The following is a 22,997-nucleotide window of genomic DNA, read 5'->3' as shown; positions in this document are numbered from 1 at the left end:
TTCAATGGCGCCCTCTGCGACGAACTTCAGTGCACTCACTATCAGGGGGACTAATACACGCTAGTGGGCCCTTACTCCGTGGACTGCCACAGCTGAAGCAACCTGGAAGTAAGATGTGAAGTGGATGGCACTGGTCTGGCGGTGTAGTGTAATCGGCCCTGCTAGACCTGGTGCGGGTACAGACTGGCAAGTTCGCATCCGCTTATGTAGGATAAATGTTTGTTCCCATACAAAACTAGCCGTCGACTCTCTTTTCATCTTGCCTCCTTCATCGGCTGACCAGCGAGCCTACGTTTGTGTTCCCCCGCGAGGTCGGGCTATGTACACTTGGGAGGACATAGTTGCAACCGCTGCGTTCGCTGTGACCATGTACGTTCCGCCATTAGATTGAAGTTCCTCTTCTGACGTTCAGCAGAGGGCAATATTCGACTGTCGGTATGTGCAATGGCCTTGGCTGGCTAGGTCTAATAACATAGTGTCCCGTCAGCGGTATACACGTTGCAAGTCTACGAATGGCTTTTCAAGTGAGTATTCCTTATCCTTGTGCAGAAACCGAGGGATCTGATCGTCTCAACTTGAAGTCTCGCCGAAGAAGTAGAGCTGGTGCGCTGGTCTTGCCTGTCTCCACCCCGAACCGACTCATCTTCGCCTGCCGTTGTAGATTCATCAAGCAAGCTGGTCGTCGATGAAGATTGCGTATATGATATGTCGCTATCTCCCCCTCCTGGTACTCATCATTTACGTTATATCACGAAACGGGTGCCCCTAACAACCCTCTCAGACCTGTCCGATATACCTATGGGCTTGGCTTGGCAAACACCCACCAGAACTATGCGCAAAGCTCGTTCACCCCCTATATGGATGTTTAACACTCTTCGTGAGTCGCCAGTACAGCACTTATGACCTCGAGTCCGTCCTGATTGAGGTCGCCGTTCCCAGCAACTTTCTGCCCAAGGTACATATCCCGAGCCCTTCGTTTACAGGGAATTGGGACTGACTGGCTTTTCTCTGTAGCTGTCATGCTGATTCGGACGTACGCTTTTACTGGCCGCAAACTACGCGTGTTGATCATGTTGACGGCCTGCTACCTCGCTGTGGTGGCCTCAGAGTTATGGTTATTCAGCACGCGCTTCGTTTGTGAGCGATTCCTCATCATCCAGGTTTCCATTCATCTCTGATTTCGAACGTATGTCAAGTCCCTCAAGAAATACACGTCGCGCTTGGCTACACTGGTTGTTTCGGAAACGACGCAGGCGCCCAAAGCGGCAGTCTGTTCGACACCAAACGCCGTGTCGCCCTCCAGTCAGGCGTGAGTGTTAGATCTTATACCAAGTTAAGTACTTTACCTATTTTTGTTCCCTGTCAATAGTGCGTTCTGGTGCGTTTTGTCGGCTTGCTGCTCGTATTGTAGCGCCTGACATGGGAAACAGTTAGGCATCTTTCTCCTTGATGCAATCATGACGGCGACCATTATCTTCGTGAGTCGTCCAAGATTATGATGAAGGCCAAGCGAACTTACCCTTACCAGCACTGTATCCGTATACGCAGCACGCAAGGCGCCCTTGGAAAGGCTTTCATCGCGCAAGGTAACTCTTCGTTTGCCTTGACTATGTACAGTGCAAAGGTCGATCTACAGTCCGATAGGCTTGGTCGCATTTCTCGCAATGTCTTCAGTCAACCTCCCTGGTGCAATAATCTATCTTTGGTAGGACTTCTCTCAACTTATCATCGTCCAGTACAATGTTGACTCGCATCGAAGGGGTGCACGGCTTTATAACGGTATAGGACTCCCTTACTTATTCATGTCTGATATAATGGTACGTGCGCATGCCCCCGCGATACTCGTTGATCTCACGCTTAGTTATTGATATACCTAGGCGTGTCGTCTGTAAGTGTCGTTGCCGCTTCCTCTCTCCTCGAGGGTAAGCCTGATGTTCTACATTCTTCTTTCTCTCCAGAATATTACTTCTGCGACGAAAGGCAACTCCCACCGAGGCAGAACTACTGGACCAACATTCTCGTATAGTCAGAGAGGCCCTCGCTACCTCAGACTCGCAGGATTCGGATAAGTCAACGTCTTTGTTCGACTCGTGGGCTTAGTGATGTAGGACACTTGTATAGCTGATACAGCCTGTATCATTGTAGTTGTACTATAGCAACACAATATCCTCATATAGTTGAATAAGTTACTTATCATCAGTTGGGCACGCGGCTTACAGGCGCCAACATGGCCTTGCCAGAGAACTCCACGACGACCGGTACAGGCGAGGGTAGCTCGTCTACGAGCTCTACTCAGTGCGATCCCATCATTGTGCAACTAGAGCAAATCAAAGCTCTCCTCCAACAGCAATCCCAGACGCTCGATGCACATCTCGCGCAGCAGCTACAGAAGGACGTAGATATCGATCGACGACGCGTGGAGAAATTCGAGCGGGACGAACAGTTGCGTGCTCAGGTAGCTAGGCTTATGGCGTCGCGTCCACTGAGAGGGCCGACTCGTCCATCGGACGACGAAGTTGAAGGTGCGTTTCCATGATCCTCTCTAAATCCTGTTCAGGTCATGAACGGTTGGGTTCTTGAGATAGCTGAGTACGAGGCCTTGCTTAGATACATCAGACAAGAACACGAAGATCGAAAAGCGATGATACAGTCTGTCATGTCAGGTAAGAATGCAATTTCTATTCTGACTAGAATGCAGGGATGAAGTCGTATCCCAGAGTGCATGACCCAATCAAAACAACGCCATCAAGCATTGTTACAAGAAATAGGTGGTATGTCAATAGGAGGTCGTAAAAGGCGGAGACGTAGGAAGTGAGGTGGTGAGTCGATGGTGATGTCAAAACCTTGCTGTACAAGCATAACCTCTTCCTTCCACCTTACGGCGTGACATACAGTCTCCCGAGACTATTCAAGTTCCCTGAGGAGTCCAGTAAACCTAGATATGGTTCGTTAAAAATGGGCGAGTCAATATGTCGTATCAGCGTACTGTAATGGTCTGAGCCATCCTCGCGCTGTTGGTTGATCGGTTACTACTGATGGCGAAACCAGGGAAGGGAGGCTCACCATGTACGCAAACCAGGCATACCGTTCCACCCAGCTCTGGGAGTCCATGAATGCCGTACTTTGCTTGAGAAAATTCGCCACCGCTATTGATATGGTACGATTAGCAAATGTCATTCACCATTGATTGGCTGGTGTTGGTAGGTGCTCTTACTGTTTACATCAGTCGATGTGTCGGCAAACTCAGTTACCCATATCGGACGAGAGGGAAATGCAGCGTGGACCTTATTCAAGTATTCTATAAACCATTGGGAACCTAAGCCAAGGCAATATTAAACATCCTGCAAGGAGAATGAACACGCCGAGCAACTTACCACTCCCGTACCAGTGCACTGCGATGGCGTCTACTGAGCACCCACCACAGGCGGATATAAATTCCTGCAACCAAGGAATTCCACTAGGAGCGCTGGTGACCGCAGGGCTAACTAGTTTGATGCCCGACGATTTGAGTGGTTGGATGTACTGTTTCCACAGCTGAGCAGCGGTCCTCGGATCAAGGTTCGATTGAGACGCTAAATCAGGCTCGTTGAATGCCTAATAAGGGTACGGTTCAGCTTCCCACTCCTGAATTTTGAAAGAAAATAGCTTACAAGCAGCACTTTGGCCCCCTTGACCGAGTTGGCCAGATTCTGGATTCCGTTGGTTCCCCACTGCATAGGGACATACTGGATGCCTGAAGAGGCCAGTGTGGAGGATGGAGAGGCGGCCCAGTCATATTGCCATGTTATCGCGCTGTTGCTTTGGTTGGCGTGAACCAGGTCTCTTGCGCTGTTGTTGTCCGCAAACGCAAGCCCACGTTTGGGATTCTTGGCAGCTAGTACGAGGATAGAAGAGAGGAACGCAGTCAAAACGAACGGGACCATGCTTGGACGTTCTGAGGTAGACCTTGGCTGGCATGCTTCATATACTATGTGGCATGGGCGACGGCGTATTAGATACGCCATATATAGTAGTATTTGATGGAGCACGGAATCTACGAGCAGACAACTGGGGAGCTTCTGCGCTCCACGACAGTTATATTAATCAATGTCACAACTCTGGTAGGATAGGAGTAAACTCTTACTATCGTCGAGAAGCATTATACATGCCTCATCCATCAAACATGAATACCGGCTGCTCCTACTAGTAAGCATCGCTGAGCACATGGTCTGGTTCTAAATCCATCTGAGGCCATGCGCCGCGGGGCAAGGACAGTTTTCGAGACGATGGGTGCAGGCCTCGCGCTGGTCCCCGCCTCCTATCCAGTACTGGCCCAAAAAGTCCAGAGAGTGCATCTGGTTGCGAAGTTGTAGAGAATGCCATAAAACGCTTGCGAGCTTCCTAACCTACGTGGTGATACCTGATGTAAACCACGATAAGAATGGCCCAGGAGTCGAAGAGATAAGCATCGCAAGCACCAGAGACCAGGCGAAGGCGACCAGCAGCATAGGTCATGGATGCAGCATCGCTTTCGCGAGGCTTACTGACATGTCTCCCAGAGTTCTGAATGAATTAGCGGCCGAGTGGGTAAGGGTCTTGATTCACATACTATTACGCCAGGGCCTTTGTAGATTACTTCCTTGAGACGACACGACAGGTGAATGTCAGGCAGGCGTCCATGGACATATGCACTCGACAAATAAGGCACTTTAATGTGCCATAATCATACCGGGAAATGTGAATTGGTTCTTGTGATGACCATCTGCAGAGTTCTGAGTGGACCATGGAAAACAAGTAGGTCAGCTGCGTCAGGCAGCGAGGGCCGCGTGGGGAGATCCAGGGAGGGTCTCATGGATGGTTTCATCTACGCGTTCGCAGTTTCTCAGGCCTGGGAGACATGTTCGACGTGGCAGGTTGAATTGGATAGACCTGCTTGTCCTGCCGTCAGCTTCGTGGACTTCCTACTGGTGGAAGAACTCACCTTTCATTAAGATAAGCTTTGAGTTAGCAAAGAAATGAGGTCGCGACATTGCAATGCTTTTACATGTCGTCCGAGTCTTCTATAATATAACCGACAATGAATGGAAGACATTCCACGAAAGTCATGCCTCAAATCGTGGCAAAGAAGGCGACAAGAATATCATGCCGCCGGGTTTCTACCGTGGTCGTGTTGATTCTAGATCCAAAGACAAGGTAAGCTTTCCACACTTTACACGATACAACTTTAGAGTAGGTACTTGCCCTGAATAGCGTCGTTCCGTGACACGGCAAGGAGGTTCATCGCCAGTGATGTTCGGAATACCGCAAGGCCCTTAGCTTCTTTGTGTCAAACAAGCTCGTACCCCAGAGAACATAGGTAGACTTCGACTGTCCTCAGGCGGGCATGCCACTCCATGATACGCGTCGTCGGTTGGTTGGGACTCGGACTCAAGACGCGACTCGTGGGCCGATTGGGACTTCTTATGTAAGCCATTACGCGCGCGCCTGAAGTACAACCCGAACCCCTAGTCAATCCCCCCTGGAGCCATGCGTTGGACATCGTAATCTGACCGACACGACAGGATTTGTATGGTAGATTGTTCTCTGTGGATGCAGCGATAATAAAGACGATCCAGGTTGTCAGCCGCCGGGATTCGTCTACATCTGATATCGGGCAACTATAGGTAAGAAAGAGGTGGGGATCAAACAAACAAATCTCGAATTGGGGAGTACAGTTACAAAATGTGCCAGGCGAATGTAATGCCGCAGGGTATGCCAACCTGCACGAACCAAACCATAGTAAAGAGAATATCGAACAAGGATCATGCTGGTGATGCTGGTTCAATCTTCAACAACTCGACCTCGAATTGCAGGACTGAATCTGGTGGGATCACTGGGGGGAATCCGCGAGATCCATACGCCTAACATAAACTATTGAGGATGGTAACGTAAGGCATAGATGAATATGACCTACGTAGTCAGCTGAGCATGTCAAGATCGCCTTCTCGCCTACTGAGAGCTGTGGTACACCTCCATCGCGGGTGAGCAAGGAATGACTGAGCAAGTTCACATTACGCGTACCTTCATCCCATCCCTTGATGACCTTCCCCACACCAATCAAGGTCTTGAAAGGCGACCCCCTTGCCAATATTCGTGAGTCAGTAAATCGAGAATCACTGCGCGAATGATCCTAACCGATCTCTACTCGAATCGAACTTCTTGCCGTTAGTTAGCGTTCCTACGTAGTGGATGTAGACCGTATCTAGAGCGATGGTTCGTGATGTGAGGGTTCCGTCTTGTGCATGATGAATGGATGGATTTACCACCAGTCTTGGGGAAGGTCTGGCCATCGCCTGGTGTTATCCTTTCAACAGTGACGCCCTAAAATCAAGCAAGGAAGATGTTAGCTGGCGCAGCAACATCGAGGACTATCGCATACCATAATGTCTCTGGAATTTGAGTTAACCGTAAGTCTATGATCTATCAAGGGATAGGTGAGTATGTTAAGGGCGTCTGCACATTTATACCGAGAGCTAGCGGAGTACGGATCTTGATCAGGGAGATCTGAAATGGTCACGCACTTGATTGTGAAGACTGAGCACTGCCTACACTTGTTATCGATGTCGATGAAGACTGGATTGGGGTACTATACATAACTGATACGATCGTACGCAGCTAGGGAATAACCGTCTTCTCGCTTGGAGTTGACATCGATGTAACCAGATAGTTCGATATCGTAATTGGGAGCATGCTACAGCACCGAAATCTACCCATCCGACAGGACTTCGTTCACGAAGACAAATGTCGATAAACGCGTGGATTAGACAGATCAATGCCTATTGGAGAAACGTACACGCCGTGAGACGCTTCTTGAACGCGTTCTCTGAAGCCAACGGCCTCATTGAAACCTTGGACAGCTTTGATAACAGCACTGGGCGCGCCTGGCTGCCGTGCAAATCCCAAGCTTGCTCAGTGGGGTTCATTTTGCCAGACGACGGCGTCTGCTTCGTTGCAGCGTCGAAACAGCAACAATGAGGCCTAGATTGTAGAGGATCGAATGTACCCCAATCCAGATTCTGTCTGTGGTGATATTGGACAATGTGAAGAGCAAATTTGAAGGTTCACGAAGAGGGAGGAACGTTCAAGGGGAGTCTGGGAGAGTACTTGGAACGAAAGCTTAAAGGCACGCGCCCCAGAACCCAGACCATGGGATGGGACAGTAGTGGATAACAGGAGGTGAAGGTTTAAGATATTTTGGGTATAAAGTTCGTGCAATCCCGATGCAGGTGAACAGACAAAATAGTCACGTGAGGTACATGTGTCCGTAGTGTCCGTGACGCCCTACTGTGAAGTCGTGGACTGGTTGAACCAGTGGACGGCTTTCATAAAACCTTATGGAGTCCACCATGCAGGCGAGTGTGTCTCGACTCTCGAAGTCGAAGCGTAGATTGTGCTATCTAACCATTTTACCTGATAGATATATGTCACAATTCACCAGTCGGCAGGTGCAATTATCACACTACCATGATGATCTATTTCACTTCATATCGTCGGCAATGATTGTGAACCAGGAAACAATTATCTACCTTTGGTTAGCCGTACTTTGCTCATTCACAAGTGACCTGGGTACAAAATGGCCAAAACTTGTCAGCACTAGGGGATCCATCGCGGAAACCATTCCGCCACCACCTAACGCCGGGGTTTCTCAATTCTTCAACACGCTGGTCCCGGCCAAGCCGCTCGCCTGTGAAATGAGGATCATATTCTCAGCCATGGCGGACGTATCGGGACTGTAGCGGTGGGAATTAATATGTTCTCTCACAAACTAACGAGTTGACATATCCATCCAAGGCTACCGACACATCGAATATCAATTGGTGTGAAGTCCGAAATGGAGTCCGTTCGAGTAAAAATCATACCCGCATCTATTTCTAGCAAGGACGCCCATTTCATAATACGGCAACCTTCGTCCCCTCCCCACATTACCCCGCGGTTCTTTGCGTTGATGGCGACCTCCCTCGTTGATCGGAACACATTTCTCCGTCTAGTACTTATTCTACCCAGGCCGTTTATGTCTATCTCTCAATCATGTGCCGGTGCTGGTCAGGCTAAGGATTGTACCCGATTACATCCGATCCATTCATCCCATGATCAGGCCAGTACGTCTGTTCGAATGGCACGGTCGAAGGAAACGATAATGATACTTCGGCGTCAACTTGAAAATCACTTTGCGCGCCATCACCGCTGCTGCGCATACGCGTGGCCCTGGCCCTGGCCAGGCAGCTGGGTGACGTCGGGTTCCGCCAGTCAAATGGAAGCATTTGGTCACCTTATACTTCGCATCCACGACACCTTTCCTCATCTGGCCCACGTTTTGACGGTCACTTACTTGGTGGAAATCCTCTTAGCAACTACCTATAACACGCCAACGTAACGCAAGCCGTTTTCCTCGCTCCGGCCTGATATCTCCCGTTGGCCCGGATGTTTGGACATTTGAAGGTACGGAATTCCCCACCAAACTCTATACCACGTTTTCCCATGTTTTACTCCTTGCTAGTGCTTACTGAATACAGACATACGTTCACGACCTCTTCGACCGTATTCCCAGTCGCACGCTGACTTGATAAAGTTTCGATAGTGCCCATAATATTCTGCCCACCCTTGTTTCGATGGACCACACGCTCTTTGCACATGACCTATATCTCGTCCGCGTGGCAAGCGTCAATACATTTTTCGTATCGCAAAGAAATGCATAGAAAGTCCCAAACAACCAGTTGTTTGACATATTGTGAGTGTGATGTACGTCCGTTATTTACCACGACTTAGCTAAGAAACGAGCAGTATACATCACAGGTGACCCTGTTTTTGGCAAACGGTGTCAAAACGGCGTTGAGTCCCGTTGTATGGTGCACATATGCGGACCTAGAGCGTCACAGAGACCCACTGACATACTCGACTGCGCAAACGATGATAGTCTATGACGAATGGCGCCTCGGTTAGGATCCATCCAAGAAGTATCATCGGCTGCCGCTAGCCACGTAAAAGGGAACCCGAATGCAAGGACGATATGTGACGTCGGTGTCAGGTCAACCAAACATGTGGCGTGTATGAGATTAAGCAACGGTGGGCTAACTTCACGGCGACTCTGGGTGAGGTTCGTTCGTGTCGTAAGCTTGCAATGATCCACACACTAACATTAAAGTTGCTACATAGGGTCACTCGGTGGACGTACTGTCAATATTCACCTAACTCAGTCTTATGGCGAAGTCTAAGATCGTGCGTGAAAGCTATTAATTCGCTTTGAAGCGAGCTACGCTAGGATGGAGGGGTGCTAGTCTAGACCATGCCTTAGCACCGGGATCCAGTACGAGGAATGCAAGCGACGGGCTACTCCTTTCCCCCGCTCACAGGCAAGTATTTTTCCGCCCGAAATACCGTCTACTTGGTAGCACCGTTGCGGTGGATCGAGACTCGAGTGTACACGCCTGTTCAACTGTAATACATTGTGGCCGGAAGGCCTGCTTCTGGTGGTGGTGTCAAGGAAATAAGACGCTGCTATCAGCACAGCTTTCACGGCAATTACGACTCTTCTCTGCCACAGCTCCCACCAGACTTGAAGTTTTGCCACCACGAAGCTTCAGGTTAGGCCGACAGCATTCACCCTTCAAACGCATTTGGCTTCATTATATCCCCCTACACAAGCATCGTGGTGTACTCTGACATACGCTTACACACAGGCGTATGGCATGCTGTTTATTGCTAGCTTTATTGCCACTGTCTGCAGTACATAGAACCTTCACTCTATCAACACTACCCCGTGGTGATGGCGATGTATACACTCCTTGCTTAACGTTGATTCCCCATCACTCAGAGCTAATAGGCTTTCCATCGAGGATCGTCGTCGTCCTGGATCGTCGATAAGCTAGGAGGCTTCTGTTCAGGAGGACTCCTAATCCGGTCTTGTACCCCGTAGTCTGTCTTTCGTCGCTGAAGTCAAAACTTTTTCGAACCCCACTTTACAATGTGACCTTCTCGACAGGTCCGTACATCATGCTCATCTGCGTGGCCCTTGCAGAATTTAAGTCTTCCCTACTCACCGCAGGGACCGTAGCAAACCGACCTTGCCCTATATATCGACCTGACGCTACCTGTTGAAGCGCGCGACTGTGGCCATGGCGTCGGGCTGCCGGGCGTTGCAAAACGCCTGACCATATGCATTACAATGATTATAATGTACCTCGAGCTCCTTCGAGGTCAGGTACGTATTAACTTTCATCGATAACTTCATATGATGCTTAACATAAGGAAGGGGGTTCCAGAACACGAACAAGACCCCTCGAATGATAGTGAGAGTTCTTGGATATGCTATGGATCAGTCGTTCCTTGATCTACAATTGACACCGCGGCCTGGTCGTATTTTACGAGGTGAAGGCAAGGCGCTCAATGGCATAAGGCTCTCACTGATTACCTTCTACGATAATAGCAGACGAACAAAATTCAAATGTATGGCCACTCAGCCCCCAAAGTTTCCCGACCAACGCAGTGATATGGATCGTGCTACTGACAAATAGATACGATCCCACTGGCCCAAGATGATCCCGCCAATCCCCAGATATTTCTCGGGGAGCTAAGTGAGCCCGGTATGAAGTAGCTAGCCTAAACGTATAACGCTCACATACCGCTTCCTTGCTTCATCGACCCCTCGCTTAAGTGCTGCCCCTACATCCACATCGCACTGAGCTGGCCGAGAAAGAGCAAGCATTCTCCAGAACACCGAGCATACGCCGCCCACCGAGCCCCATCTGTTCTATCAGTGTCCCTTAATAACAACGCTTGCCCCATCTACGCCGGACAGTCCACGGTCAGCCCACATTGGTGGAAGCTTACCCACCAGCCATTCCGCATCTATGGTACGGCGCTCAACTTTTCTTAGAAGAGGAGAATGCTCGGAAAAATGACTTCGGCTTGTCCTGGGTGCATGATCACTTCATCGGGCCAGATTCCTCATGGCACTGAACAGCTCTCTGATTTCATCGCCTGTTCCAATGAACCGTGGCAGTTGCCCGTAGCCATCGCCTACAGCATCAACGGCAGTGCATACTTAGCTTACCAGCGCCACTGACGGTGACCGTTTGACTGTGAACGTTAACCGAACTTTCTTGTCCACCGCTGCGTAATATCTAAGCATATCTGCATGACTTATTTTATCCAAGATTGTCGTATACTGTATGTATAATCACACCTGCATCGACGTACCTGTTCTCCACCGACATTATGCCGTCCGCCTAACTTCCGTAATCCTATAAACGACGTGCAGGGATTCAACGGCGCGATCAGACTCAAGGACATAACCTACCTGAAAGACGGAACGGAGAAGTTGGGTAGCTACCCGAATAACGTTCAGTCTCCAACGGCCGAAGGAGGGAGAAACATACTCCGTATTCCGTATATCAGACTCTTCGCCTCCCTTGCTCCTTCCATGCCTTGCATTCAACAGGATCACGTAAAGGTTCGAACCTTGGCTTGCACCAAGAGCATCTGGCCAGGCCTGTCTGCTAACATGTTCACCGTTTATACCTAAAAACCCCGCATATCGTCAACGATCACGCCCACAATGTTTCATGTAAGGAAGCTCGAAAAAACCCTATGACCTACGACGAAAATGAGCAAGGGTCGGCGTAACATACCGCCCTATGATACCCTACGACGGGGACCTTGTTCGAATATACACTATTACTTTCTTTTTTCGTCGCACGTCGCGTAAGTAGGGGTAGCAACAGGTTCGGCTAAGCGAGAACACTAAACCTCGATAGGAAAGTATCATTCAGATAGACCATCAATGCGTTCCGCAAGGCCGAGCATAGACGCAATCGTTTACAACATCTCTAAGCATCACACCGAGTTATTTGACTAATTTGCATTGCATTCCGATTATCATGAGCTAGAGAGTAAAAATAGGTAGAACAAGTATGTACAGGCAGAATATCCATGAAGCTCTGACGAGGATGTGGTATCTCGCGATCCCATCGTCTCGTATTGTGTGCGAGAAGTAATAGTAGCAGACCACGTTGTGCGAAAAGATGCCCCGCGAATAACGACCAGGAGGATAGCGGAGGAAAGAGCAAAGCGATAGCGATGTGATGGGGAGAAGGAGATATAAACAATCGGTCATGAGGAGTCGTAAGGTAGGTAGGTTGATTGATTGCGATGCATGCGAGGAGGCGTCGAATTTCATAATGATACATGGGCGGCGATGGCGGCGAATGGCGGCAGAGGAGGGTACGGCGCAGAGGGAGCCCTGGTGGCTGCGTGCGGTGGACGTTTCGGCGGCGGCTAGTACAAAGATAAAGAGTGAAAATCCGTAAGGTAACGTAGAAAACCCATACAAAGTACACAATAAACATCAAGAAAAAGTACAAGGATTCCTTTCGAAGATGCACACTGGATAAGGTAATGAAGATGCTATGGCACTTTTGGTCCCAAAGTTGAAGCGATGAGAGGGATGAGGATGAGGGGATATACGGAATGGAATGATATCATCGATGCAAGGTATAACCTAAACGGCGAGACGAAGAGAAGCCAAGTGACGAAATGATATGCGAGGAATCCGCCGCCGTTCATCGCCGCGTGTAGTATTCTTTGTCGGGGAAGTTGAAAAGGCGTTTGCCGTTGTTCTCGACTTCGACTTCGATGGTGACTTCTTTCTCCACGCCGTCAACAATTTGCTTAACCTTCCTCTTCTCGATGGAGGGCGGCATCTTCATTGGTTGATAGGTGGGGACGTTGTCATATGACCAGGAGCGTGCTACAGGACGATAAGACATTGCAACAATGCAAGAAGCATTGCGTTACTCACTTTCGATAACTGGACGTTTGTACCCATATGCTCCGCCCTCGACTTGACTTCCCTTCGAAGAGGGAGAGCGAACCGTGGAGCTGGAGAGGCTTGAGCATGATCCGGTGTGGTCCCGAAGCTTGAGATTGGGTGCAAGGAGTTTTCCTTGGGCCAAGGGATGAACCAGAGGGCGTTGCTTGGTCGGCGGAGACCGCGACTTGCCTGAGGCGCACGACGGAGTTAGCGAGCGAGCGCGGACAAACGACGAGTGATAGTTGTATAACAAGAGCTCGTCTTCGTACGATCGAGGCGAAGGTGCAGGTGCGGGGATGGTGGAAATATCCTTCGTGCCAACGGTGGAGTAGACACCTTTCGCACGGTGGGCGCAAGCATTGTGCTTGCGGTAGACCTCCTCCATCTCTGGGCGCGCAGCTAGATCAGATGGATCCGTGTCGACCAGACCGTAAACCGTGGCCCTCCATGCATTCGAATCATCTGTCCATCCGCGAATCTCTTTGAGAGGCTCGGGGGGAACGATGTAGTTGCCGAATTGTTGCCGTTTTCGGGGCTCGGGGACGAGACTGCGTAGTGTCTTCTTAGCGTCAAAGGGCTTCGAAGGGACCGTGGGTGAGATTTCCCATTCGTCGGCTGATGAAGGCGGCGAAATGGAAGTCGAAGTGACCAAAGGCGGCACAGGTGGGAAGCCGTAGCCGGAGCTGCTGGACTTTCGCGAGTCGACGGTGGAACCAGAGGTGTTTGTAGAACTAGACATGGAATCCGGCGAGCGTGAAAGGGTCGAGCGAGTGGTAGCGTGGCCGAGAGGATGGATGTCGGACGAGAAGTGCATGTCAGCGACTCTGCACTCATCGGAGCAGTAGAGCGGGAGCGGGGCGGGGTCGATCACCAATCGGGTGCGGGGAGGCTGCGCCTTTGAGTTGGTGGTCTTTGTTTCCACAGCGGGAGTGGGTGGCGGGGGTGGCTTGAGGGCGCCGTTGGGCTTAACACGACCCGTTCCCTGAACGAGGCCGCCAGCGACGCGAGTGCGTGTGGTTTTTGATTTTTTACCGTTGAGTTTGGTAGCTAATGGAGGGTAGGGATGAGGAAAAGACCAATCAGTAAGGCGGGCGGGACTCACGAGAAGACTGGGGCGAGCTCGGGGGCGGGGCGGGGGCGGGAGCAGGCGGGGCGTCTGGTTGGATGGGGACTAGGTAGCGCTTTGGGATGATTTCTCGTCCGCATACGGGACACCAGGCATCGTCGTAGTCCATGTTGGCAGAGAAGTGAGAGGGGCAGTCGGAATATCACCGAAAACCAGTATCGCCCCCTTCTCTTTATATATAATCCTCATCTCAGATCTTGCCCAGATTCGTCCTGAGATTATTTATTTAGTTATTTATTTATTTGCGTCCCGATTCCCCGAAATATTATTTCCCGTCCACCAATCACAGTAGCCGAGGACCCGCGGTTGTCTTCTGAGACGTAATAGCACTACTACCTCCTTCAACCTTATCCCTTGCCCGGGGAATTTCCCCATTTTATATTCAGTCCCCAATTATTTATTCTTTCCGGCTGTGTCCTCAACTCCCCAGTTCCCGTCGGCCCGCCGCCTCCCCTCCTCCAACCCCGAGCACATGCATCTGTCCGGTGATTAGCTAACCCGGCCATGTTCTCTCCTATTTCTCTTCATCGATGTCCTTATCTATTGTCGTAGCCAATCCATTATTATCGTTGAGTCCGGCTCTCCGAGACACTGCTCGAGTGCGCATGTTCAGGCACTCGTGACCGCCGCAGTCCTCCTGCTCGTACTGAGACTGCCGTTTCCATATCACCGCAACGTGTACGCTGGATTCCCCGCGTCTCCAGAAATAAGACGCCTCCTGGACATCCACGCGGCGTCTACAAGCAATCGGCTTGTGCTCGCTCGTCGATTATTACATCCGCCCCCGCAATTCTGGGCTGTAGATTAACATTCTAGGCTGGCGCGCCTCCATATTACCTGGTCACTTGGTGATCGCCACACACCTCCGACGTCCCCAAAGAGCATGGTGTTACTGAGTGGCAAGTACTGATATTAAATCTGAATTTCACGCACAAAGGCGAATGATCGCCATGATAACTATCTTGTTACCGCTAGGCTCCGCCCATATACGCTTGCTCAGAGTTCCGGGGCTGATGTATGAACCACCTTCCGTCTGCGTCAACGTTGACCTCCTTCCGGTAATGGAACTGGAACGTAGGCGTCAATACCCCATGCTGTTACCCCAGAGTCTGTTTAGCTCCTGTAGCTCCGGTTCGACGTGGTCGCGTTCCAAAGTCTCTCAACTAGACAGTGGTGAATCCGAATAATGACAATGTAGGTTTGGTGTTGCAGGATCCACCGTAGGATGCGCGCGTGATCGCTGCTATGTTTCCAACAACTAAATCTGCAACTCGCGCGGATCAGCTTGTCGTCAAATCTCCCCACCGGCAAGACACTATGAGGTAACAAAAGACGTTAGCCTACTTCTCAAGACAGAAGTTTCATAACGAGAACTAGAAGCGTCCCCCCGAGCCAAAATGAAAGTCTTGTTTCTTGCGCCACGAGGTAAAGTTCAACAACACGGTATCATATCGCTCCAACCGCCGCGTCATAACGGGCAACCGTGTCTCGCGCGTAAGCAACCCATGCCATATGTTTCTCGCTATTGCCAAAACCAGGCGAAAACAAATCCCCGACCCCGACTGCAGGGCCCTGCTCAGCCATAGGCTATTGCTATAGCCAACGAGCATTATTGAATATTCTATGTCTTAAAATCTGGGGTGCGATGTTCATCACCCCAGGCCTCAGGGCCAATTTGGTGCACTGCGCTGACTTGCAAAAACACGAAAAATCGAATATTTTTCAGGCAGGCCAATTGGAAAGCGGCGGCCTGAGCGGGTAAGTGTGTACCCGGAGGCAACCAGAGCCGTGGTCGCGATACTAGCGCAGGGTTTCTTGGAAAACCGTTCGAAGTCTCCTCAAAAATACTTCCGTTTGGTGACGCCGCCAGACTAGCGCAAATATTACAGCGCATCCCTTCAGGCTTCCGCTGGGACGACGATCGTGCTACGTTCTGATCATGACCGTGGTTCATCGCTTCTTACGACGACTTTATCGTACTCCCCTTGAGTCCCCTAGTCGTAGACTTTCTCAGACCCCCGAGTGGGCCTCTCAATAGCATTCAGTCATTCAACCATCAAATCAACTCAGCTAGCCACCATCTCCGAGTCGTTCCTGGCCCCCGATGTGCTTCCACCAATCAGAACCTGCACCAACGAGAGAGTGCACCGTCATACACCCTATTATCTATACCACGGAGGCATTTGAACGACCGCTGAGTCCTGAGGCTGTTTGTAATTGGCTGGATTTCAGCCGCATAGCCATCTCTGGATAATCCGACATATCTGCGTCTACTGGCCAGCAGCCTGACCGTGCGGCGCAATATCACTGGCTGGTACTCACGTCGGTTACGTCCACCTTCATTGGTACGAGTGACCGCCGTCGACTTGAGCCTTCCGCTTCGGGTTCGATGTATTGCTCCCGGTCGTTGTTAAAAAACTATCCAGTCCGTAACGCGTCTCAGTCTCTGAGTCTCAAACAAATATCGGCCTCGAGAAATTTTACGATAGAAGAAACTCGTCTTGAAGCATTAACGGATTAATCGGCCACGGAGACTGAAACCGAACGGATGGGCGGAGCGATATCTTACGTTCATACGTTCACGTCTCATCGACATCGCGCCGACAGCCAGTGCTTTTACGTGTCCGCCCAAGTGAGCCACTATCATCTATGATCTAACCCAGTGCACTTACTCTAATTAGTATTCATATGGCTAATTATTGTCGGGCATCTGGTCATGACGTTCGTGCTCGCTGTCATGCCAGGATGATCAGTGGTATTCGTAGGGAATAGGGTGAACCTGAAGATCATGTATACATACTAGACTGCGTGGAACGTGCTTCGTTGATGTAGGGGCTTGTAGGGACTAGGGAGGAAGTAGAAGTGATCGCGCTTCAATTCGAACGTAAGTATACTGCTTGTAGTAGTGGTGGCTGTGAAGATATGCATGATGTTCTGATAGGTTGGTCTATCGCGCGCCTGGTGCGCCACCAGTTGTAATAGCTGGCTCTATTAGCGATTCTGCAAGTCTGCAATCTCTCTGTGACCGACTCGGCCAATGGGAGGCCCCACAATCCTTTGTGCGAGTTAGCATCTTGTCAAAGAGACAGTCTACGTACTTACCATCCCAAGGACAAGGTCAAAGGGAAATGGAATCACCATCTGGTCACCCGGCCATCGTGCCATTGGCCAGAACGGCGCATAGGGGCTTCTGCAACAAGCCTCCACTTTGTTGTTGATCAACCGATCATCAATTCTGAATCCGCTCCGTTTGTGCCACAACGTATTGTGGCTGGTCTTTGTCTTTGTAGGTCGATCTCTTTGTCCCTTTCGTTCGAGGTGTCAGCGGATGGCCCAATCGGCGTCACTTGAATATGTCTAATTATGGCAGGCCAGGAATATCACTCGACAGTCAAGCTAGGTCGAGGGGAGGCATTTTCCAGGCACAGCTGATATCGATGATGCACAGTCGCCAGTGCAAATACTCGGAGTCCTCCGCTTTTTGCCTTTGCGATATTGGACGTTTGAACATTGCTAGGGTCTTCTCGCGTGGCTATCATGACATAGGGGGTTCGATCAACGGTTGACTTCTCCCTCGTTCCCTCAATCAACGCCGAATGCGCTACCTGTGGTCCGTGGTGAGGGGTTTCCTATGCTACGTCAATATTGAGCCTGATTTAAGCAAGGGTAGGTAGTTTAGATGGGTGCATGGCATCACGCCTCACGACATATCAAGCACCGCTTTGGGTGCATCGTGCACCGTACTGGTGGACTTCACGCTCGGTACATGATTTTATGTTCCCCTTATCGCAGCGTTACAGTTCTCAGTCAACCAATCTCAAGGATCAGTGGCAATCTTTCAGCCAATCCGTGTTGGTTCATCTTTATGGTGTTGGTGAGCGACTTCACGGACCCAGTGCAATAAGATGCTCCGATTGCGGTCGTAGGTTAGGCTATCGGATTATCCCTCGTGCTGGTGCGGTCAACATGTCCGGAACTAAACATTTGTGGTGTAAGAACAACAAACGTTGTCGGTAGCCCCGGGATTTTACCTCCATCCCACCTAGTCTCTGTAGTTCCCTTCCCCATCCCGCCACCCACTCAACAGGAATGCAACAGCAATTGCAATAACCTCATGGACATCTATACAGGCCGCCATCACTTATCGCGGACTTGGCATGATCAAACGCTGCCCGTGGTTTGCCTTTTTTTGCCTCCTTCGTCGTATGTTGGCAGTTACTCAATATCCCACCAGTAGATATTTGACGCCGCTGATTATCTTTTCGTTTCTATCTGTCCTCCTCTCCAGTTCCTCTCTGTTTCAATCGACGCCGCAGCGGCAATTCCCCTTGCCCACTAAACGCAGATGATCTTATCGGATAGCCACCTTGTGATTATGTCGTCTAGACATACAGTTGGAATTGGGACGACCATCAACTATACATATACGACACCTCCGATTCCGCCACTTTCCGTTGATAACTCCACGAGCTTTAGCAACTAGGAGGTTAGTGATACCATCTTCAGCAAATTTACCTCCGTCTGCTTCTGCTAACGCCCTCCGCACCGACACTTACCTGGCACATGCTTGCTACTATCTATGTACGTTTCACTACTTAGCAGGTGCTACCAAGATGCTAACTACCACAAGCTCGCTCACAGCCGTACTAGCGATCGCACCATTCATCCGTGTTTACCCCGGACTATTCATGCAGACGATTGCGGCAAATCCCTCAGGTTAGTATCACGGCTCCGACGCGCCTGTGGATAGCTCTGGCCCATCTGTACCTGGAGCCGTGAGCTCATCTCACTGCTAATGATTGCATATCTTGCCAACATATTTTCTGTCAACCCACTCTCGCATGTCTTCGCTACGCCGACTATCTGCTTGGCCCTTCACGGAGGGATCTTCGGGCGTGGAGCTTGCTTTACTTCCGCTTTGCGACGAATATTCTCCTCCGGGACGATTTCGCCGATGAAGCGTTTGCTCTGCCTCGAGTTCCATGCATCGGAAAGCCTCGTGCTCGTGGCGACGTTACAACCAAGAACTTGTGGCCTATGCAGTACTTTACCAGTTGCCCAATTTCCCCGGATTACAGCCCGTTTGATCACGGCAAGTTCCTTGGACGAAATATCACGGCACCGCCTGTCCTGGATGTCGTAGTACCCCTTGTGCCAGAGCGCCCTGGGTGTCACAACTATGCCTTCTCTTGTGATTGCAATGTATCGCTGACGTCGGTGGATGGTGGCTTTCCCCAGCCGACATGGACGTAGATTACCCAGGCGCTTGATTAGGGATCACGTCGTTGCTCACGCCCTTGCTACCCGAGCGCAACAGTCACAGTGACAAGTACTATTGCTATGGCGTTTTACATTTCATGTCTTAGCCGCGCATTATCTTCGTGTTATCAAGGCCAGGGTATATCACCACGCATAACCAGGATAATGTCGCGCCATCTACGCGCCGCTTATACAGGTAAATAACTTGCACCTACGTTCGCCGTATACATACATCCGGAGAATATCCTTGATGCCTCTGTTACATGCTGGCAACGAAGTGTTTTGCTGTATACAAGGCCTATGTACCCTCTTCCAGTATTTTTCCGTCCGTAGCACTGTTAGGCCGGTAATGAAACATGAATCTGGTGTTACGTTTTAGCCGATGCGGCGCAGCGCTGATTTCTTGGATTGTTGGATTGTCCGAACATAAGCCCGAGCGAACGTAACCTAGTGATCACGATGAGTGGATTTGGATGAACGGCGTCGAAACCCCTTGGTTTCCCCTATTCTGCCGTCGCACTAGAGGGCGATGTGGGCTGATCCACTGGGTGCGGCTTTACAGAGTTTCCATTGCCTGCGAAGCTTGTGCCAAGGAAGCTCGAGGGGCGATAAGATGCTGTTCAATAATCAACGGCATCCGCAGACTTCGGTGTCATACTTCAACGGAACGGGACCAATTGGATCCAAAGCGCCGACCTCCTATGATAGATGTGTCCCAGCCCCCAGCTAGCGCGTTGATCATCTATAACATTCGATATCAAAACGACATGGATTCCATCCTGTACGCCATCGGTGGCATAGCCAACTATAGTCCTAGCTAAGCTAAGTGGTTAACAGGAGTGATAGATACATCAATCCTGTTTCGTACGCCGAGGTTTCCAAGTCTGGGTATCCAAGGCGGTTGCGCATCGTCCGCAGGCGTTGCAGCGTGTTGATGATAACTGGCCTGTTAGATCAACATAGCTAGCAGTGAAGTTGTGCGGGGATGATCAAACCCATGTACATAGCTAGGTTACAAATCTCCTACCTTCTCCAAGGCATCTAACTCGTCAGACGTGATCGACTCGAAACGCGTGTAGCGGAGAGAGCACGAATCATGATACCTCCGTCCCCAGCTCATCACGGAGGATCAATTGCTCACCATCAAGTGCCTGCTCCTCTGCGTTACCCCCACACTCCGGCCTATGAAGGACAGGATCTATAATTAATTGTGGTCAAGGGCCAAGCTACCTCCGGCTTCGACTTTGATCACCTCAGCACCGAAGACATCGTAAAGGACTTGCTTCTCAACCGCATTCGTATCTATCACATTCAGGCCCTGTGTGGCCGATTCTTTCTTTGTATGGTTGACAGTCTCGCGAACTATCGAGGCAAATGCCGACTGGGCGCTGTCGAGCGTGTAGACTTCTGCACCAAAATATCCAGCATCCATAATAATAACATGTTGATTGTACTCACGACGATGGAATAGGCAGTCACTTGATTGTGTCCCTCGCTGGTGGTTATGATGGACGGGTGGATATGGAAGTGGGTATCCAACAGTGACAGGTAGGCGCATATGGATCCATTGCATGATGGAGGTGGACGTACGGCTATGCACGGCAGTTTCCGAAATATATGTGGGGAGTCCTGGGGAGTCTCGCGTGGACAACGGCAGGGAGACCGAGGTTTAGCGTTTGAGAGCGGACGGACGGCCGAGTTAACTATATGTTCGCATGAACCTTGTGTGAAGAGATATCAGGATGATAGGCCTTTGGATTTCACCCGAGGTTACCTACTGAAGTGTGTGGACATGTCCCCACTTGAGCGAGGTCACGCCATCATCAACGTGTGTCATTGCTAGGTCCTAGCGAAACGATTGAAATTTAACTCCATGTATTTAGGCGCAACATATGGATGCGAGAGTTAACTCCCACATTTGGATGGCGTGCTCTGGGTAGTTCCGCAGGTACCAGCGCTACGATTGGCTGGTGAGAGCGGCCGCGATACCAATGGCGGCCTGAGTGGGCAAATTCCCAACAGCGGCTGAATGGGTTGACGGCCCTACGCCGGTGGACCTATTCATAAAGCAAACGATATGAATGCTCCCGTTCGCAGGGAGGGACGTAGATCACATCACCGTGTATTACTATAGATTACTATACATCATCTCTTCTTTGAGTCCAGTCTTCTCATCTACCCTGCGTTCAGTTACTGATCATTGGCCAGTACACGCGGCACGGATACCGATGAGAAAATGGCTTAGACGTAAACATTAGAGTTACCTCCTCCGGAGGATGGGAAGAGAGAGCTTACCGGCGCGACGTTGTTATGATTTCTGCTTCCTCAGCGCTGTACATGCGAACCCAAGTATTTGTCATTTGATCAGACCTTGTCGTAACTCTGATCCATCACTGAAGAGTAAAACTCTGTGCCCTCCTACTTGCCCTGATGACTGAGTGCGGACGCCGTTCCGCTGAAAGAATCCACTTTGAGCGCTAAACAAGGAGAGAAGGACTTCGAAAGGGAACTATGATTGGCTGGTCGGCATAGCCTGACGATATGCCGACACATGGGAGTCTAGACGAGAAGAACGTCGTTGGCCGAACGAAGGTGTAGGGAGTCAGAGGACGCAATAATTTCCACATGACAGCTTCCATGCCGAGCGGGTCGAGACATCAGTTGCAGGCGAGAAGTTTGCAAACGGCGATTCGTGAACCCAAAACAAAACGGCGCAGCGAACAGCGCCGGGACGGCGCGGACAGCTGGATATTGCAGCGATATCTGGTCGTGGTGTGTTGTTTCCTGATCGTTGTACGCCACACCAGCATGGAGGATCAAAGGTAATGATACTCAAGCTCCCGGCGGCCCATTCCAGCAGGAAGTTAATGTCCAAAGTCGTGGGCAATTGAATTATCTTGATCATTGTCACGGATCCATCGAGCGCGGTATGATGGCCGATATCGTTCGGAAGATGGAGCACATGAGTTGCTACGCGGCCGTATAAGCTCAACGATAGCAAAGATAACTGTCAGACTTACTTCTGGGTTAGCAGACGACTGATAAGATGCATTTCGGGGAAGACAGTAGTCATTGAAGCTGATCAACCCTTCATACCAGGCATCCGAGGATAACTCTGATAGAACGGGGAATGTGGTTATCCGTACCCCATATCGTCCGGCCAATTCCTCTCTCGTACTCGGGAACTTAGAAGTGTGCTCTCGGAGGTTTGGAAAGGCCTTTAGTCAAGTTTCTGCTGGTAGTCAAGGGGATTTGCCGACATAGGCACAGGCATAACTTCGAGTTGGATATCAGTGAGCCACAGTATATCGCATCCAAGCTCATTTGCAGGCAACTAGCAGAGACACTTTGAGCTTAACCGTGGAGTAGCAAGCTAAACTACTTGCGCATTGCTCCCGAATACGCAGGAGTCTTGAAGAGACGGACAAAAGGAGGTATACGGTTGAGGTCACTGGCGGGGGAAGCGCCGTACAAGCGCCTGGAAGGTCCATGCGATCGACTGGGTTCTTCAGGAGAAAGACGTCGGAGTGGCGAAAGTACCTATGATCGTCGCAGAGCTTCACCGTCTTGCCAGCAATCATCCAGGGGTTATCAAGGTCCATCGCAAAGGTTAACTGTGGGTTCCCCGCGGACAGGGCACTCTTGACGTACAAGATGCTCAAATGACTTCAATAACATCGGTTCTTCTGATGAAAAGATTCAGGTTATACCAGCAGATGAACGGCCTCTCCTCGCGTCCTTGCCTTGTAGGCAATCATTCCTATCGACAAAGCACGCCGTGTCCTG

General features: G+C 50.4%; 7 protein-coding genes across 7 annotated transcripts; 2 read left to right on the top strand and 5 right to left on the bottom strand.

Annotated features, from left to right (window-relative positions):
- Positions 1 to 831: 831 nt before the first annotated feature.
- On the top strand, positions 832 to 1,709 carry PC9H_010544 (uncharacterized protein; the record flags this gene model as incomplete). Its single annotated transcript, XM_036780037.1, has 7 exons — positions 832 to 877; positions 1,015 to 1,137; positions 1,197 to 1,309; positions 1,370 to 1,378; positions 1,431 to 1,478; positions 1,529 to 1,586; positions 1,645 to 1,709. The coding sequence occupies 7 exons, from the start codon at positions 832 to 834 to the stop codon at positions 1,707 to 1,709; spliced, it is 462 nt and encodes a 153-aa protein (XP_036627420.1).
- A 518-nt stretch (positions 1,710 to 2,227) lies between these two features.
- Positions 2,228 to 2,645, top strand: PC9H_010543 (uncharacterized protein; the record flags this gene model as incomplete). Its single annotated transcript, XM_036780036.1, has 2 exons — positions 2,228 to 2,522; positions 2,608 to 2,645. The coding sequence occupies 2 exons, from the start codon at positions 2,228 to 2,230 to the stop codon at positions 2,643 to 2,645; spliced, it is 333 nt and encodes a 110-aa protein (XP_036627419.1).
- A 231-nt stretch (positions 2,646 to 2,876) lies between these two features.
- Positions 2,877 to 3,923, bottom strand: PC9H_010542 (uncharacterized protein; the record flags this gene model as incomplete). The annotated part of the gene is made up of 5 exons (XM_036780035.1): positions 2,877 to 2,985; positions 3,071 to 3,146; positions 3,182 to 3,316; positions 3,375 to 3,594; positions 3,651 to 3,923. 5 exons carry the CDS (start codon positions 3,921 to 3,923, stop codon positions 2,877 to 2,879), a joined length of 813 nt encoding a protein of 270 aa, XP_036627418.1.
- A 1,857-nt stretch (positions 3,924 to 5,780) lies between these two features.
- On the bottom strand, positions 5,781 to 6,941 carry FPR1_2 (FK506 binding protein proline rotamase rapamycin-binding protein; the record flags this gene model as incomplete). Its single annotated transcript, XM_036780034.1, has 7 exons — positions 5,781 to 5,879; positions 5,933 to 5,988; positions 6,040 to 6,098; positions 6,154 to 6,220; positions 6,282 to 6,339; positions 6,398 to 6,438; positions 6,812 to 6,941. 7 exons carry the CDS (start codon positions 6,939 to 6,941, stop codon positions 5,781 to 5,783), a joined length of 510 nt encoding a protein of 169 aa, XP_036627417.1.
- A 5,634-nt stretch (positions 6,942 to 12,575) lies between these two features.
- Positions 12,576 to 14,061, bottom strand: PC9H_010540 (uncharacterized protein; the record flags this gene model as incomplete). The annotated part of the gene is made up of 3 exons (XM_036780033.1): positions 12,576 to 12,763; positions 12,815 to 13,873; positions 13,929 to 14,061. 3 exons carry the CDS (start codon positions 14,059 to 14,061, stop codon positions 12,576 to 12,578), a joined length of 1,380 nt encoding a protein of 459 aa, XP_036627416.1.
- A 5,967-nt stretch (positions 14,062 to 20,028) lies between these two features.
- Positions 20,029 to 20,331, bottom strand: PC9H_010539 (uncharacterized protein; the record flags this gene model as incomplete). The annotated part of the gene is made up of 2 exons (XM_036780032.1): positions 20,029 to 20,157; positions 20,239 to 20,331. 2 exons carry the CDS (start codon positions 20,329 to 20,331, stop codon positions 20,029 to 20,031), a joined length of 222 nt encoding a protein of 73 aa, XP_036627415.1.
- An 84-nt stretch (positions 20,332 to 20,415) lies between these two features.
- On the bottom strand, positions 20,416 to 20,784 carry PC9H_010538 (uncharacterized protein; the record flags this gene model as incomplete). Its single annotated transcript, XM_036780031.1, has 1 exon — positions 20,416 to 20,784. One exon carries the CDS (start codon positions 20,782 to 20,784, stop codon positions 20,416 to 20,418), a length of 369 nt encoding a protein of 122 aa, XP_036627414.1.
- Between the last annotated feature and the right edge of the window lie 2,213 nt (positions 20,785 to 22,997).

Source organism: Pleurotus ostreatus, assembly GCF_014466165.1.
Source record: "Pleurotus ostreatus strain PC9 chromosome Unknown scaffold_8, whole genome shotgun sequence".
Lineage (NCBI taxonomy): Eukaryota > Fungi > Basidiomycota > Agaricomycetes > Agaricales > Pleurotaceae > Pleurotus > Pleurotus ostreatus.
The sequence above is the reverse complement of the archived record's forward strand: the minus strand, read 5'-3'. Positions and strand labels throughout refer to the sequence as shown.